Genomic DNA, 17,843 nt, shown 5'->3' with positions numbered 1-17,843 from the left:
CTAGTGTAGTGACCGCTGAGTAGCCTCATGCAAGCTGGTTGGCTTCTTAGCTTTTCTATCACCGGTGCAACCAATGCTCTCATTACATTGTTCCACTTTAAATACTCAAATTGGTTTCTGGTTTTCTGAATGGATGCTGACTCATACTGAAGGTAATAAACCTATTTAGAAAACCTTTATAGATAGTTTCGGGGGCTACCAGAACTCTTGAAGCTTGTCCATTAACCCATGATTAAATAGTTAGTAGGACAAAAATGCAAGTAAGTTGGGGAAGAGGAAAAAGTTCTAGAGGTAAGGAGGGTGATGGATGCAGAATAATGTGAATGTACTTAATGCCATAGAACTCTTTTTTTTTAACTCATTGTTTTAGGCTTAAAAAACTATACATTTAAAAATGGCTAAAATAGTGAATTTTGTTATGCATATTTTACCAAAAAAAAGGGTAAGTACACACACAGCTACAATAAGACATGATACGGATGTAACAGAAGTACAATGCTATGGGAATATTTAAAAAGGAGTACTTGCTGAAAGAGGTTTCAGAGATCATGTTTGACCCCAAATTGAATATACGTGTACTAGGAAGACAAGAGGCAGAATACATAAGATTCCAGAAACTTCAAGTAGTTTGGTATACTTGCACCATGGGGCAGATGTTAAGAAGTTGAGATCGAGCAGGAGAGATAGGTAGGATTAGTTCCATAGATCACCTTGTATGATAAAAACCGAACTGGTGGGCCAGAGGCAATAAACAATGCTTTGATGTATTCTGGTCTGTACAATATTTGTAAAAATTTCAGCAAGGCAACAGTTGGCTGTAGCCGAGCAGCAAGGGCTGTTTAAGTGTAGTAGTGAGGTAAAAAAAAAAAAAAAGCCACACTGAAGTATCCTGAAGAATAAAAGGCAGGTGAAGAAGAGTAATTAAGTGTAATTCAGTCTTCTTTTAATAAATCTTGTCAAAGGGTGATGCAGAGGATTAGATAGAATGTGAGGTGGAGGTCCAGGAAAGTGTTTTGTGTGTGTGTGTTTAAGCATAAAAAAACTAATTATCTGAACATTAAGGGGAGAAAATTTCTCTCTTATGCTTAGCAATTGGCACAGTGTTTGGAACATATTAGGCAAAGATTTGCTGAAAAAAACATGATAAGGAAAAGGGGCCAACAAGAGAGAGACTGAAGATGGGAGGGGCTACTAATAGGAGAAGAATCATGAGCAAATAATAAAATTGTTGATATAAGATATATATGAGATATATAAGATATGCAATGATCAACAAAAGAGCACCAAGCATGGGGAGGCTTTTTTTGTATTGTATACTCTTGTATTGTACAACTTGAAATTTAGTAAGTGAACATTTATTTCAACTCTTAGACTAGGAGATTTGGTGTGAATGCTTAAGGAAGATTTGTAACAGTAAATAAGATAAATTACAAGGAAGACTATATGGGAAGCCATGACAAAAGTCAGAAAGAAGTAATGGGAGGCATATTGTCAGGATTAGTGGCAGTGAAAATGAAATGTGAATGACAATGAAGATTTTTAGGACAAGAAAACAATGACTCTGGAGTTTTTAATCCATTAAAAGAAAAGTGGTAAGTCAAGCAGAGCAGCTGGTTTGCGGAGAAAGAACACTCACAAATTGGTGTGAATTATTCCAATTAGAATATCATATTGCTTTCTTAACACTTTCTTAACTGGGGCTGATTTTGCTCTCCAGGGCAAATACTGGCAATATCTAGGGACATTTTTCCTTGTCACACTGGGCAGGCGGTAAGCAGAGGGGTGTCCTACTGGCATCTACTGGATAGAAGCCAAGGATGCTGCTAAACATCTCACGATATTTGAGCCCCTTATACTCCCCACAATAAAGAATTATGCAGGCCGGGCGCGGTGGCTCACGCCTGTAATCCTAGCTCTGGGAGGCCGAGGCGGGTGGATCGCTCGAGGTCAGGAGTTCGAGACCAGCCTGAGCAAGAGTGAGACCCCCGTCTCTACTAAAAATAGAAAGAAATTATCTGGCCAACTAAAAAATATATATACAAAAAAATTAGCCGGGCATGGTGGCTCATGCCTGTAGTCCCAGCTACTAGGGAGGCTGAGGCAGTAGGATCGCTTAAGCCCAGGAGTCTGAGGTTGCTGTGAGCTAGGCTGACGCCACGGCACTCACTCTAGCCCGGGCAACAAAGTGACACTCTGTCTCAAAAAAAAAAAAAAAAAGAATTATGCAGCCTAAAATGTCAATAATACTGATGCTGAGAAACCATGTGACTATGGTTACTGAAATTCAACTGGATTACTAAACTCTCAAAACTCAAACTTCTTAAGCAAATATGCATGGAGGAAAAAATAAAGTATGACAATATATACTGTGAGAGTCTACTTTTGATTGGTTTACATATAAGCCTAATAAATATAACAATTACAAGATAAAGATGTTGGTTAACTGCTGATACTCAATTCTGAAAAAGCGGGCAAAAGATTATCCAAACATTAATGAAACATTAGTTTAAGCTTAAGTCATTAGTTTCTTCACAAATGGATGGTGGAACTATTTCCCTCTGTTTCCTGCAAAATGTGCTTATCAAGAACCCTGAACAAACATCATTGTAGCGCTGGGCATTTAAAAGAAGTACAAGACAAATGGCTTTTCCAAACAATAAAGTAATGGTAGTAATGGATGCGGATACTATAGGAGGTTTCATCACAGATGTTTACCATTTACTTTTAGGGATGTCGCATATGATGTCCGTAAGACACCGGCTCGGGTTTAGACCTTTACGTGGCTTTTGTTCCCAGCAGTACAATCTCCTTTATTCTTCCCGGGGACAAACGACAACAAAACCCGTCTCCCACACTGACAATATACCCTGACAGACAAGTGGCCCACAAACCGACCCTCTTCAAGTAGAGGAAAAACTAACTAGGGCTAGAAAGTGTTCAAATGAAAGGCATTTCTCCCCTAAATGTTTCTGCTAATCAAACGAACAAGAATTGCTGTTTTAAAATATGCAACTGGCATTTCAAACCTCTACACTGGAGGAAGTATTGTGAGGAGGATGGAGAAGGAAGATCACCCCCACCAGTCCCAAATTCGTAGTTCCAAGGGGGGGGGGTTACGAAAAGGGCGTCAGGAAGATCTTTCTACAAAGCTGAGTGGCTGGGGAAGTCCTAATTTGTCCTTTTTTGGTCCCAGCACTGACAAGAGAAAGTGCGCACAAGGTTGAAGAACACACATTCCGCCCGTCATGCAGACAACTCTCTTTCAGGGGTCCCAATTAAGTACGCAGGCCTGACTGGCACCCTGAATCCGGGCCCCAGGTGTTCCACCCGGAGCTTCTCTTTGGCCCTCCCCTCGCCACGCAGCCTCGGAGGAGAAGGGCATCCACATACAAAGAGGCTTAAACTGCCCAGAGCCTCCGAGAGACGAAGAATTACCGCCAGTCTGAACTTGTAAGCGGGGAGGCAAACCCGCAAAGCTTCCCCACCTAGAGGAAACCTTTGGCTCCAAAGGTCCTTCCGTTCTGTTTAGCCTGATCCAATAACCCTCCCTCCCGTATCCGCACTTACCCAATACTAGCCGGGCTACGTCCGAGGGTAACAACATGATCGAAACCGCAGAAGGAGCCACAATAAGAAACGAGACTCAGGTAAAAGCCAACCCAGCGACAGCTCCTGAGCCGCATCTCCCGGTTCCAGTGGCGGCACTGAACCCGCGGCAATTTGTCCCGCCTCTTTCGCTCCACATCAGCCAATCGCTTCCGCGGGAGAAAGAAAGGCGCCGAAATGAAACCCGCCTCCGCTCCTCTTGGAATTGTCGTCATTTCCGTCCTCAGCGTCGGAGAGGTAGGGCTGAGGAGGGCCAGGAGGCGGGGTGCAAGCTCCGGAGCCGGAAGGCCACCCTCAAAAGCAAGGTCGCTCGCCATTGGTGGGCAGGACGCATGCGCGCTCCCTCAAAGGAGCCGAATGTTTTGGGCGAGCGAGCGTCTAGAGCGGAGCACAGCGAGTGATACTGGGCGCGCATGGGCAGACTGCTCCGCCGCTGCTCTGCTTTACACCTTCCTCCCAAGGCCGACGCTGTGCCGTGACGCTTGGTTTGAACCGGAAGCGGGAGTAGGTGCGTGGCTGACAGGATTCTGAAGGTCCGGCCGCGGGAGAAGGCGAGAGTAACCGGGATTTGGCCTGCCGCCACCGCCGCCTCCAGAGGTCCCACTTTCGTCGTCCAAGTGCAGCGGTAGGGGAGCGGAACCCTCACAGTGGCTTCTGCTCTGGATAGCAGCTAGTCGTGTGCGACCCAGTCTGTCCTTGTTCCCAGATGCCCAATCTTTCGCACTCCTCCAGAGAGGCCCTTGACTCCTCTCTTCACTCTGTCTTTCCCTGCCGCCGGTCCTCTTCGCCCTCTCCTGTGCTCTTCAAGTCCGGAGCGGACTTAGCCAATGACCTCCGTCTTTTAAATGCCCCGAATTGAACCCTCCCTCCCACGCGTCCCTTTCTCCTGTCACCTTAGGGTTCAGATTTATCTGGGCGACTTGACTAGTCATCTTTTGATCTCTCTCTCCTAATTAGTACTTTTAGTCAGCGAGCATTTATTGAGATTTAAACTACAGCCTCATGGTTAAAAGCATGGCCTCTGGAATGCCAGGGTTCGAATTCTGATTGTTAGCTGTGTGCACAGTGTCTAAATTGCCCTGGAGGATGGTATTAATAGAGACCTTCCAGACAGAAGGAAAAATGCATGTAGAGTCACAAAATGTAGAAGGTTCCTGAAGCTGAAGAGTGAGGTGTGGCATTGAATGAAATGTATTTGGGAGTTCTCCTAACATATTGGGCATTTTCAGTGGGTTGAAGTCGTAGGAACGGATACCAAGGAGACAAGGATGTTCTTGAGGTGTGGGTGGAAGAACCACCAACAAAAGAGACTTATGAAACAGTCATAAAGGAAGGGCATATGGTAAATGCTAACATTCATTGCACACTTGCTGTCAACACTTTCAGGCACTGTCTTAAACGTGTATGAATCATTACAACAACTGTTTGAGGTAGGTACTAGTATTTTTCATTTTGTCATTGGGAAACAGGCTTGGAGAGGTTAACTAATTTGCTCTAGGTTATCCAGCTTGTAAGTGGGTGGACTAGGATTTGAACCAATGCAATCTGACTACAGAGCCCACACTCTTTTTTTTTATTATTATTTAATTCCTTAAACACCAAAAACTTGCAGCAGAGACCACACTCTTAACCACTAGAAAAGAATGGCATGCTAAGGGTAGAGTTATTTCTAGGAAGTTGGGATGTAAGCATTGTCAAATTCTGCAAAAGGATCAACTTGATTGAGAGCTAAAAGGGGACATTGGATTTGCCAATTCAGAGGCTGTTAGGAAATCTGTATCATTTCAGTTGAATGTTGGGAGTGGAACCTGGATAGTCTGGGTCATATAAATGGAGTTCATCTTTATTTAGTGACACTCTTACTCCAGTTGGCTATAGTTCCTTTGGCCTTCTTTCAGTTCCTCCAACATACCATGCTCTTCTCCATTTTAGGACCCTTTCGTTGTGTTATTCTCCTTCCCTGAAATGTTGGTCCTCTAGTTCTTTCTATGATTGGCACCAGTTCATTCAGATCTTGGCTTTATTATAACCTCCTCTGAGATATGTTCCCTCACAATTTATCTAAAACGATCCTCTTTACTGTTATTTTCCATTATTGTATTTATATTTTCTTTGAGGCATATATCTCAATTTGAAATTATGCGTTGATTTGTCAGTTTACTTGTTTATTGTCACCCTCTCCCTTTTACTCCATAAAAGTAGGATTTGTATCTATTTAGTTCATTACTTATCTAGCTATCCCTGACGTAATACCTCAAACCCAGTAGGTGCATGGTAAATATTGTTTGCATGTATCAGTGATGAAACATCTTCTGTTTATGTGGATAATACTGAACTGTTTTGTTTTCTTCAAAGTAATCTTTAAGAAACTGTAGGGGAAAAAACAAATTCAGAAAAGTCACAGCTTGAAAGAAAGGTCAAGTTTAGGGCTGCCTCTTCCTGGATGTGTCACATGTTTAGTAAGTTGTAATTACAGGCATGGGCCACCGAGCCTGGCCTAATTTCCTTTTAAAACAGGAATATGACTTTCCTCCTATTGTTATGTATTAAATGAGAACCTTAATGCCAGTTGAGATGAAAGTGCTAGGCAAGGATAAGTTATTTAAGTTTTTGGCCAAACAAAATGACAAGTCACTACATACAAGCAAGGGTGCTTTTAAATATTTCATTGTCAATGTTAAATCCTTCCTTATTCTTTGCCTAGCTGGTTTCTATTTATCTTTCATGTGTCAATTTAAATGTCATGTTTCTTAGGTCTCAGAGCAATAAAGTAAATTATGCTCTTATCATTTTTTTTTCTGTTACTGAAAACAAAGCACACATTTGTGTTTTTTCGAGCGTTGTTTTGATGTATTTTAAGAAAATCTCATTTTAAATATGAAAATGTTAAGAGAAATTATGTACCTTTGATCATAGTGTGCCTCTGGTTGTATAGTTAGATCTAACTATTAATACCACGGTCTAAAATAATTTTTTATATATATATTTTTTATAGGTAATGATGTGTATCCTGAAATTCTGAACCATGAGTCTAGCACTTAATGATCTGCTTATTTGCTGCCGTCAACTCGAACATGATAGAGCTACAGAACGAAAGGTAGTAAATTACTCAAATTTAATCTTTCCTTGAATCAAGTGTGTGATTGTTGTTTGTTTTTGTTTGTTGTGATTATTGTTTATTTTTCATTTTCAGAAAGAAATTGAGAAATTTAAGCACCTAATTCGAGATCCTGAAACAGTTAAACATTTAGATCGGCATTCAGATTCCAAACAAGGAAAATATTTAAATTGGGATGCTGTTTTTAGGTATTCTATTCTAATTTATTTTAACTGTCTTTATTTTTCTCTTTCATTTTTATTTCTATTGTGATATTATTTTTGTGTGTCTTATTTATCTTTGCTCCCTGTATATTGTGGTGCCTTGCGTATGAAGTTGGCACTTAATATTTATCCAAAACTTAATATTTATTCAAAAAACATAATTTTTGAAGGATATTTGTATAGAGAGCTTAAAATTTTAAATCATTTGTTCAACAAAATGTCTTAGACACATTTCAGTCAAGATTGAGAGAGAATTCCTTTCATATCAATTAGTTCTTAAGACTTTATTTCAAATTAGAGAAAAATACTAAGTTATAATCAATGTTTAATTATTCCTTTGACACCTTTAAATATTGCTCTGATTATAAGTAATTTCCATGTGTTAAATTGCAATAAAATGAATAAAAGAAAGATGACAATATGTCCATATGAATTCGGTTAAAAAACAAAAGAAAACCTCAAGCAATGAAACGATGATTGTTAGACAGGAGTGGCAAACAGGATTAATGCATTTTTGCATTGAGACATAATTTTCAGCTATCAAGTCCATTTATAAATAGAAATAAATTTTAAGGCTTAGGAAAGATGAATAAACTATTTTAAATTATTGTAGAATACTGAGAGTATTAAATAAACTTGAAATATTTGTAATCAAGAGGAAGTATGAGTGTTTAGTTGTCCTTGAGTGTTGAGAACAGATAATCTATTTTATTTTTTAGCTCTTATTTTGTGCTAGCTTGTTATAGATTTGAATGCATAAAACATAAAAAAAAATGCACGCTCCTTTTCTCTGGTTACTTAGTTTATAGTTTATTTTAGAAAACACAAGTACAGTTATTACCTGAAGATGAATACTATTTTGTGTTATTTTTACTTATTTACTTTAAGTTGCTGTTTTAATGAATACTATTTTGTATAAGCTGATTAGATAGGCCAAATATATATATGCACCTGGCATACTCCTGGCTAGTCATGAATATCTTCTAGGCAAGATTCATTTAAAGGCTAGAAAAATATTACCAACTGTCTCGGAAAGAGGTTGGTGATATACAGAATAACAAAGAGTTTAAAGAGGATTGAGAGCCCTTACTAGCATTCTTAGCTTTTAATGATAAAATGAGAAAGCAGGCAGTAAAGCAATAGAAAATCATGGAAGACTAAGAGCTTTGCAGATCAGACTTTAAATTGGTGTTGTAGGAGTTATGCCTTGAAAGAGACATTTAATTGTTTTATTTAATTGTTTCATTTAGCCAGTATATTGACCAAAGCAATGTGGCTTAAAAGATGCTCTTTGTGATGGCATGAAGGACTTTTTGAAATTATTGTAATAATTTAAGCATTTAATGAGTTTCTGAAATTGCATTTTGTTTTCTTGAAGATTTTTACAGAAATATATTCAGAAAGAAACAGAATGTCTGAGAACAGCAAAACCAAATGTATCAGCCTCAACACAAGCCTCCAGGCAGAAAAAGATGCAAGAAATCAGTAGTTTGGTCAAATACTTCATCAAATGTGCTAATAAAAGTAAGTGATATTTTATATTATAAATATATGGCTTAATAGGTTACTGTTGCATAAGTTTGATCTGAATATGGTAAGGTAAAAGTTGAATGCTAACACTAATTTCTGGTACATATAACACTTTTAATACTACACGTTCTAATATTTGGGGGAATTTATGCAAGCATAGAATGATAAAATCTCAAGATTGAAGTAATTAAAAATTATTATTTTAACTACCCAGTCTTGGATCCCCTATATACATTCCTAGCACTTAGGCAGAAACAGTCTTAATGATTACACATACCTGTGAGGCTTTCTTTTCCATTTTTGCATAGCATTAAGAGTATTAGAAACCTGTCTTCTTTTGTTACTGCTTCTACCTTCTGAGATGATATAAAAAAATCCTAATCATTTTTTCAATGTGACATCCTTTGAGTTATTTGAAGGTAGCCACTCAATTTCCGCTGAGTCCTCTTCTCTAAAGTAAATAGAGCTACTTCTTTTAGCTCATATAACTTAGGTTTCATGCCACTCTCCTTTGAATATTCTTCAGTTTGATTATATCTCTGAAGTGGCGGGCCTCCATCTTTTAGGTGTATTCTGGTTGATACAGAGTGGAGCAGGATTTGCATATCTTCTATTCTATACTTTTACTAATTCATTGTGAAATCACATTAGCTTGCTTGACATTCAAAACCCACACTCTTAACTAACATTGTGCTTACTATGATTGAAGAGAGAAAAACAATCAGGTTCTTTTTTTTGTTACTAATAAGCCAAATATCTCCCATTTTTAACTTGTACTGTTGATATTTTGAAGAGTTGATATTTTTGACCAGTATACAGGATCCTAGTAAGCCTTTGAAAGGAAGTGGGCTTTACACAGCATTGAAAAGCTAGAAGCAGAAATGTTTGTTTAGGAACTCCTGGGCTCAGACTCTGTACCACCCTTTTTGGCACCAGGGACTGTTTTTATGGAAGACAATTTTTCCACGGACCAGGAGTAGGGTGGGCTAGGGGATGGTTTTGGGGTGATTCAAGAACATTACATTTATTGTGACCTTTATTTGTTTTACTATTACATTGTAATATATAATGAAATAATTATACATCTCACCATAGGTTGGGGACCTCTTCACAGATAAGAATGTGGCTTTGTGATACCAACTTTATTTTAAGAATCAGGAAAGCCCAAATGTAGGTAAACATTTAGTAGAAGCATGCAGGTTATTAGTGAATGATATTTCAAAATGGTGGTGTGAGACTTGAGTCTAAAGAACAACGGTTTAGCAAATTTTCCACCTCCTCTGAGATGCCAGTTTCTGTTGATAGCTGCAAGCACTTGTCAGAGACTCCAGCAGAAACAAAGGAAAGCTACACTGAAATATTCCGTGCCTGCTTTTGTTCTGTGTGTGGTAGCCTTGTATCCAGTAAAATATTGTTGGCTAGTGACATTAGAATCTTAATATGTACTTGATGAGTGAGTGAGAAATATATCATGCCAGTTTTGTAGCCCATCAGAAAAGCTTGCAGGCTGGGTGCGGTGGCTCATGCCTGTAATCCTAGCACTCTGGGAGGCCGAGGCGGGTGGATCCTTTGAGCTCAGGAGTTTGAGACCAGCCTGAGCAAGAGCAAGACCCCATCTCTACTAAAAGTAGAAAGAAATTATATGGACAGCTAAAAATATATATAGAAAAAATTAGCCGGGCATGGTGGCACATGCCTGTAGTCCCAGCTACTCGGGAGGCTGGGGCAGGAGGATCACTTGAACCCAGGAGTTTGAGGTTGCTATGAGCTAGGCTGACGCCTGGCACTCTAGCCAGGGCAACAGAGTGAGACTTTGTCTCAAAAAAATAAAAAAGAAAGAAACCAAAAAAAGAAAAAAAAAGAAAAGCTTGCAGCTTCTGTGGTAATTTTGCCTTGCAGTTGAAAAAAATTGCAAAATTAATAATAGAGATTACATTTGAAAATGTATCAGTATGTTGGCTTACAAGAAAGGGTAAATAAAATTATCAATGAAAGATCATTTGAATAGTTGAAAAGTGGTGTTTTTATTTAAGGCTTCCTTTTCTTTCAAGTTTGACTTTGTAACTTAAACCTCTTTAATCTCATGGCAAGTTACTGTTGCCTCATCTCACTTCTTCACTTGTTTTTTTCAAAAGGTTGGAGGGTTGATGGGAATTTACACGCACATCCAGACTTTGCCAGACTTGCTTAGCATTGATATCCAAGGTATGAAAGAAACAGATTAGGAAAAAAAGAGATGAAAGGTAGAGGCTGGGAAGGAACAAGTAAGAAAATATTGTTCATTCCTTTATGTTAGCATTTGTCTGCTTTTGCATAGAGCATAGACAAAGCCTAGAGAATGTAAAACCTAGTTGTGAAAAATGTTAAGGTCCATCTCTGAGGTTCGTTAAAGTCTCTTCAGGCAACCTGGCTGTTCTTTTAAAACAAATTTTTTTAGAAAGAAAAATGTCAGCATAATTCTTGAAACACTTCTCAAATTTGGCAGAGGAAAGAAATATATTGGGAAAAAGGACATAGAAAAATATGTTTTTGTCTTTGTATTGATTTATGTAGTTACTTAACAAATTTTAATGGAACATTTACTATCTGGGCAGTCACTGGGCTTTCTGTGAGGATATAGAAATTAATTCCTTTCCTTAAGGATCTAATAATACAATGGACATTATAGAGAAAATGTTATAAGGACTGTAAGAGAGAGATGTAACAGGGTGTTATAAAAGAAGATCATGTTTGTATATTGTTATTTGTGTATAGTTGTATATTTCATCACTGGCCAGATGCCTAAAATTATGAAATAAGCCTGGGGTAAAAAATGATTCTGTAGTTATATCAGTCTATATTTATTTGCCATTGTCTGGTACTTCTGAGTATAACTAGTCTCATCATAAGAAAATCTTTTTTTTTTTTTTTTTAATTTCAGCTCATCATCGGGGTACATAAGTTTAGGTCATATACATTGTCCATGTCCTGCCCATCCCCCCGAGTCAGAGTCCCAAGCGCGTCCGTTCTCATTCTCCAGACAGTGCGCCTGGCACTCATCATGTAGTCATACCTCCATCCCCTACCCCCCCCCCCCACCTCCCCGGGTCTGCACCTTCAAGCATGACCATTCCCCAGAGGGTGTGCAACGCATTCGTCATGTAGGCATACACCCATCCCCTCCCCCCACCCCCCATCCCAGTCTGATATCCAATTGGTATCCTTCCCCGATGTACATTTAGGTGATGATCAGGGAAACCAGTTTTCTGGTGAGTACATGTGATGCTTGTTTTTCCATTCTTTGGATACTTCACTTAGTATAATGGGTTCCAGCTGTCTCCAGGAGAACCAAAGAGATGTCATATCATCGTTATTTCTTATAGCTGAGTAGTACTCCATGGTATACATATACCACAGTTTACTAATCCATTCGTGGATTGATGGGCACTTGGGTTGTTTCCACATCTTTGCGATTGTGAATTGTGCTGCTATAAACATTCGGGTACAGGTGTCTTTGTTAAAGAATGACTTTTGTTCTTCTGGGTATATGCCCAATAATGGGATTGCTGGATCAAATGGTAGGTCTGCTTGAATCTGTTTAAGGTATCTCCGTATTGCTTTCCATAGGGGTTGCACTAGTTTGCATTCCCACCAGCAGTGTATGAGTGTTCCTGTCTCTCCGTATCCACACCAACATGTGTTGTTTTGGGATTTTTTGATAAAGGCCATTCTCACCAGAGTTAAGTGGTATCTCATTGTGGTTTTGATTTGCATTTCCCTGATGATTAGGGATGTTGAGCATTTTTTGATACGTTTTTTGGCCATTCTTATGTCTTCTTTTGAAAAATTTCTATTCATGTCCTTTGCCCATTTTTTGATAGGATTGTTTGATTTTTTCTTGCCGATTTTCCTGAGTTCTAAATAGATTCTTGTTATCAGTCTTTTATCTGATGTGTAGTATGCGAAAATTTTTTCCCATTCTGTAGGCTGTCTGTTTATTTTCGTGACTGTTTCTTTGGCTGTGCAGAAGCTTTTTAATTTAATCAGGTCCCATTCGTTTATTTTTGTTGTTGCTGCGATTGCCTTAGGGGTTTTCTTCATAAATTCTTTGCCTAGACCAATGTCTGTGAGAGTCTTTCCTACATTTTCTTCTAGAATTCTAATCGTTTCCCATTTAAGGTTTAAATCTGTTATCCACCGTGATTTGATTTTTGTGAGAGGTGAAATCTGTGGGTCCTGTTTCAGTCTTCTACATGTGGCTATCCAGTTTTCCCAGCACCATTTATTGAATAGGGACTCTTGTCCCCAGAGTATGTTTTTGTCTATTTTGTCAAAGATTAGATGGTTATATGAGGATGGTTTTATATTTGGGTTTTCTGTTCTGTTCCACTGGTCTGTGTCCCTGCCCTTGTGCCAATACCAAGCAGTTTTAAGAACCACAGCTTTGTAGTATAGTTTGAAGTCTGGCAAATCAATACCTCCTATTTTGTTTTTATTGCTTAAGATTGCTTTTGCTATACGGGATCTTCTCTGATTCCATACAAAGTGTATAATTATTTTTTCTAAATCTGTGAAAAATGATGTTGGTAATTTAATAGGAATTGCATTGAATCTATAGATTACTTTGGGTAGTATAGACATTTTTAACGATGTTAATTCTTCCAATCCATGAGCATGGTATGGATTTCCACTTATTTACGTGTTCTGCAATTTCCTTCCTTAGCGTTTCATAGTTCTCTTTATAGAGGTCCTTTACCTCTTTAGTTAAATATATTCCTAGATATTTTATAGAAAATCTTAATCTATAATATATTGCGATTTACATAATGAGTTGTATTCTGCTCATAGCTTATAACAATAAATATGTTAGAAAAAAAACCAATAAGGATTTTACATTCAATTTGAAGATTAAGTCAGTACTGAAATGTAATAACATTTCAGCTGTGATATCAATATGATATGCTGGAAATAATGATTATTTTAAAATGTAATTTTGTTACCTTCAAAATATATGTGTATCAATGCTGAATTTTTATAATCTCAAATAAATAATATACTGTTAAAATTATAGCATTACATACTTGTATGCCATAAGTGCTATTATAGGACTTGGAAGTAATTTTGCTTTTCAGGATAAATATTCTCTTTGTAGTTATTCTAATAAATTCATTCTTCATAGAGATTGCCAAGAAACTTTGGATCTTTTTTGGTGTAGTGCCAGAAATTGTGAATTATTAAGGATATGACTTTTTAAAGAATGATTGTTTTTGCTGTGTATCCCTATAGAGATTGGCAAACTTCTTCTGTAAAGGGGCCAAATAATAAATATTTTTGACTTTATGTGTCATACAGTTGTCTATGTTTCAATTGCACAACTGTGCTGTTTTAGCACAAAAGCAACCATAGACGATAAGTAAATGAATGGACATGACTGAGTTCCAGTAAAACTTTATTTACAAAAATAGGCAACTAGCTGAATTTTGTTTTGGGGCCATAGTTTACCAACCTTTGCTCTGTGAGAAGAAGGATAGTTAATAGTTACTTCCCAAATGGAATTCTTTAAATAGTTGCTATTCCAAGTGTCTTTAATTTATTTTTGTTAAAATTTATATGTACTTGTTTGTTTGTTTACTTTATTTCTAAACAGGAGCACCTAGGCTAAAATGCCAAGAACTCTTGATTTATATCATGGATACAGTGAAAGATTCATCTAATGGTGCCATTTATGGAGCTGATTATAGCAACATACTGCTCAAAGACATTCTTTCTGTGAGAAAATACTGGTGTGAAATATCTCAGCAACAGTGGCTAGGTATGTTTTGACGGTTGTTGTTTGAATTTTTCCTTGTGAGATGAAATTTCACCAAAAAAAACCACTCAGTCTATCTGTATCCCCCATATGACCTCACAGTTTAACAGTACTTTAGTAAAATTATATGGTTACAAAATCCAGCCCTTAATTTTCATTTATTACATGTGTATGTCCTGAATTAAGTCACTAATAACGTATTAGGTGCTACCATTGAAACTAAAATTATAGCGTGAAAGATGCCATCCCTGTCCTTGAGTTGACAGTGGCAGAAAAAAAACTAAACCAGAAATTATAATGCAATATGATATAGATATGTTTGGGTACAATAGGTACACGGAACAGTAACACCTAAACTCAACCATGATTAAAGTAGAAAGGAGAAAACCAAGAAGAGAAAAGTATCATTAAAGTGAAAGCAAGAGAGTTTTAGGTTTGAAGGGGTGTGCTGAACATTTTAAGGAGTGTAGAAAGGATAAGACACAATAGTGTCCATTAGACTAGGCAAGTAGCAGGTTACTGGTAAGGTAATGGAAATAAAATGTATTAGAATAGAATAGAATATGCAAGACCCAGTGACTGACTAGTTATTTAAAATGGGTGCTAGGGAGGAATCTGGTGTTATTGCTAGTTTGTAGGTGAGAGGTTCTGAGAGACCACAAAGGAAGGAAGGAAGTTATGGTCAGGGACTGAAATATTTCAGTTTATTGATTTCAAATGTGGACCAATTTTAGGTCTGAGAATGGATCGAAGTGAGATTTGGTATAAACATGGTGACTATAAGCCAGATTTCAGAGTCTTTTATAATGCACCAGCTCTAAAAATTAAAAAACTCCTCTTTTTCATTGAAAAGTGTTTAGGCTAAATTTTGCTAACTACATTAAAAGACATTTATATATATTCTTTGTAGCCAATTTATCATTTCAGAATGAGATATATATATATGGAAACCATAAAACCACAAACTAAGTGGTACCCTCACTCCTACATTATACTCTGCTGTTTCTACATGAATAGCAGTCTTCTCAGCTGTTGCACTGATTTCTTAGGAGTCATTTAGAGCCTTTGGTCTTGCTCTAAACACAAGGCAGGCAGTGTCTGAAACAGGGCCCTCAATAAGCCTAGTGGCAGGCTTCAGAGAATAGGCTAGTGATAGCTAAGATACTCAGCCAGATCTTTCCCTAGTATGGCTAGTCATATTTAGAATATTTGGACATTTTAGATTATCACTTATAACCATGGCTGTCACTGAAACAAAGATACTCCTTCCCTTAGTGTCCTAGATTCTATCATCTAGCATGTTCTCTGAAATGCTCTTTTTATTTCTAAACAAACTACTGTTACTTCTTATAATCAGCTTTTGTCTTTTTTTTTTTCTGAGACAGAGTCTCACTTTGTTGCCCAGGCTAGAGTGCCGTGGCGTTAGCCTAGATCACAGCAACCTCAAACTCCTGGGCTCAAGTGATCCTCCTGCCTTAGCCTCCCAAGCAGCTGGGACTACAGGCATGCGCCACCATGCCCGGCTAATTTTTTTCCATGTATATTTTTAGATTTCCATATAATTTCTTTCTATTTTTAGTAGAGACAGGGTCTCGCTCTTGCTCAGGCTGGTCTCAAACTCCTGAGTTCAAATGATCCACCTGCCTCGGCCTCCCAGAGTGCTAGGATTACAGGCATGAGTCACCATGCCCGGCCCTGACCCCCATCTTTTTGTGTTTTTTTTTTTTTGAGACAGAGTGTCACTTTGTTGCCCGGGCTAGAGTGAGTGCCGTGGCGTCAGCCTAGCTTACAGCAACCTCAAACTCCTGGGCTTAAGCAATCCTACTGCCTGAACCTCCCAAGTAGCTGGGACTACAGGCATGCACCACCATGCCCAGCTAATTTTTTTCTATATATATTTTTAATTGGCCAGATAATTTCTTTCTATTTTTAGTAGAGACAGGGTCTCACTCAGGCTGGTCTCGAACTCCTGACCCCGAGCAATCCACCTGCTTCGGCCTCCCAGAGGGCTAGGATTGCAGGCATGAGCCACCACGCCCGGCCCCCCATCTTTTAAAAAAAAATAGGGAAGAGAATTACTGATAATAGAAATGAAATGGGACCGGGCGCGGTGGCTCACACCTGTAATTCTAGCACTCTGGGAGGCTGAGGCTGGTGGATTGCTCTAGGTCAGGAGTTCGAGACCAGCCTGAGCAAGAGCAAGACCCCGTCTCTACTAAAAATAGAAAGAAATGATTTGGACAGCTAAAAATACATATGGAAAAAAAAAAATTAGCCGGGCATGGTGGCACATGCCTGTAGTCCCAGCTACTGGGGAGGCTGAGGCAGAAGGATTGCTTAAGCCCAGGAGTTTGAGGTTGCTGTGAGCTAGGCTGACGCCATGGCACTCACTCTAGCCTGGGCAACAGAGCAAGACTCTGTCTCAAAAAAAAAAAAAAAAAGAAATGAAATGGGATATAATTGTAGATCATGTTGGTATTAAAAGGATAATAAGGAACCACTAGGAACAACTCTGCACATTAATTTAAATGGACAAATTTCTCAAAACCATGCACTATCAAAACTTTTACCCAATATGAAATAGGTAATTTAGTGTTATAACTATTAAAGAAATCGAATCCATAATTCAAAACCTTTCATAAGACAAATTGGGAACCAGGTAAGGATGTCTGTCTACTCTCACCACTCCTTTTCAATATTGTACTGGAGGTTCTAGCCAGGGCAGTTAGGCAAGAAAAAGAAATAAAAGGCTTATAGATTAGAAGGGAAGAAATAAATTCCTTTTTGCATGTAACGTGATTGTCTATGTATAAAGTCCCGAGGAATCTACATTTAATGTTATTTGAGCTTTAATTTTATTTTCTCAACTCCAAGAACTCCTTTTTCGTACCATATTGTTTTACAATCTGCATTTTGAGCTTTTTTGTTGTTGAATTCATGGAGGAAGTGAAGTGATCTGGAGGAATGCACTGCAGCCTTTTTGAAGAAGCTGGACTCTTTTTTTGAATGTCTTAAACCAGCCTTCTTACCACCTGCTAGTGGAGTATATAGGATTCTAGGAGAATTTGGATCATTTTAGCTCAACTAACATAAAGCCCTGGATTCTGTGCTTTAATCAGAGACAATTACTTATATTATTGGCTTTTTCTGTTTCGCCTCTGTCTCCCTGCCAATAAGAAGAAGGAAATGATAAAGATATCCTCTCCTCTTTTCTATTCTCTTAGTTTGTGTATATTAACTCATATATTTTTATGATTCTCTATTCTATGCAGTGAAAACACCTTGGAAAGCACTGGTGTAGAGTTCTGCAAATAACATCAAACAGTATGATAGAAATCATTTAAAGAATTATTTTCCTTAGTATGTAATATTTGAGGTATTTCTATTGTTCTTACTCTTTTGTGTTTAATATCTCTGATTTTTAAACTATCCATTTTTGCAGAATCATGTGACATTTACAGTTGCAAAGGAACATACCCATAGATGTTATTCTTACCCACTTTACTGAGGACTCTCTATCTCTTACTGAGAAGAAAGCCATGCATTAGGAACTTTGCTTTTCATTGTATAGGGCGATAATTCTCAATGTATTTTGTAT

The 17,843-nt window shown here is 38.1% G+C and overlaps 2 protein-coding genes across 3 annotated transcripts in view; one reads left to right on the top strand and one right to left on the bottom strand.

The window, feature by feature from the left end:
• Positions 1-3,738, bottom strand: part of LOC123641738 (protein NPAT) — a 46,150-nt gene extending 42,412 nt beyond the window's left edge. For both annotated transcript variants that reach the window (XM_045556662.1, XM_045556664.1), the window contains exon 1: positions 3,568-3,738. In XM_045556662.1, coding sequence (XP_045412618.1) covers positions 3,568-3,604 — 37 coding nt within the window. In that variant the 5' untranslated portion in view covers positions 3,605-3,738. The remainder of the gene's footprint in view (positions 1-3,567) is intronic.
• Positions 3,739-4,099: 361 nt separating this feature from the next.
• ATM (ATM serine/threonine kinase) overlaps positions 4,100-17,843 on the top strand; it is a 120,831-nt gene continuing 107,087 nt past the window's right edge. Inside the window, exons 1-5 of the mRNA XM_045556659.1 lie at positions 4,100-4,231; positions 6,602-6,703; positions 6,800-6,912; positions 8,306-8,451; positions 14,084-14,248. Coding sequence (XP_045412615.1) covers positions 6,632-6,703; positions 6,800-6,912; positions 8,306-8,451; positions 14,084-14,248 — 496 coding nt within the window. The 5' untranslated portion in view covers positions 4,100-4,231; positions 6,602-6,631. The remainder of the gene's footprint in view (positions 4,232-6,601; positions 6,704-6,799; positions 6,913-8,305; positions 8,452-14,083; positions 14,249-17,843) is intronic.

The sequence above is a fragment of the Lemur catta genome, chromosome 7 (assembly GCF_020740605.2).
Source record: "Lemur catta isolate mLemCat1 chromosome 7, mLemCat1.pri, whole genome shotgun sequence".
NCBI classification, from domain to species: domain Eukaryota; kingdom Metazoa; phylum Chordata; class Mammalia; order Primates; family Lemuridae; genus Lemur; species Lemur catta.
This window is presented reverse-complemented; position numbering and strand designations above follow the sequence as displayed.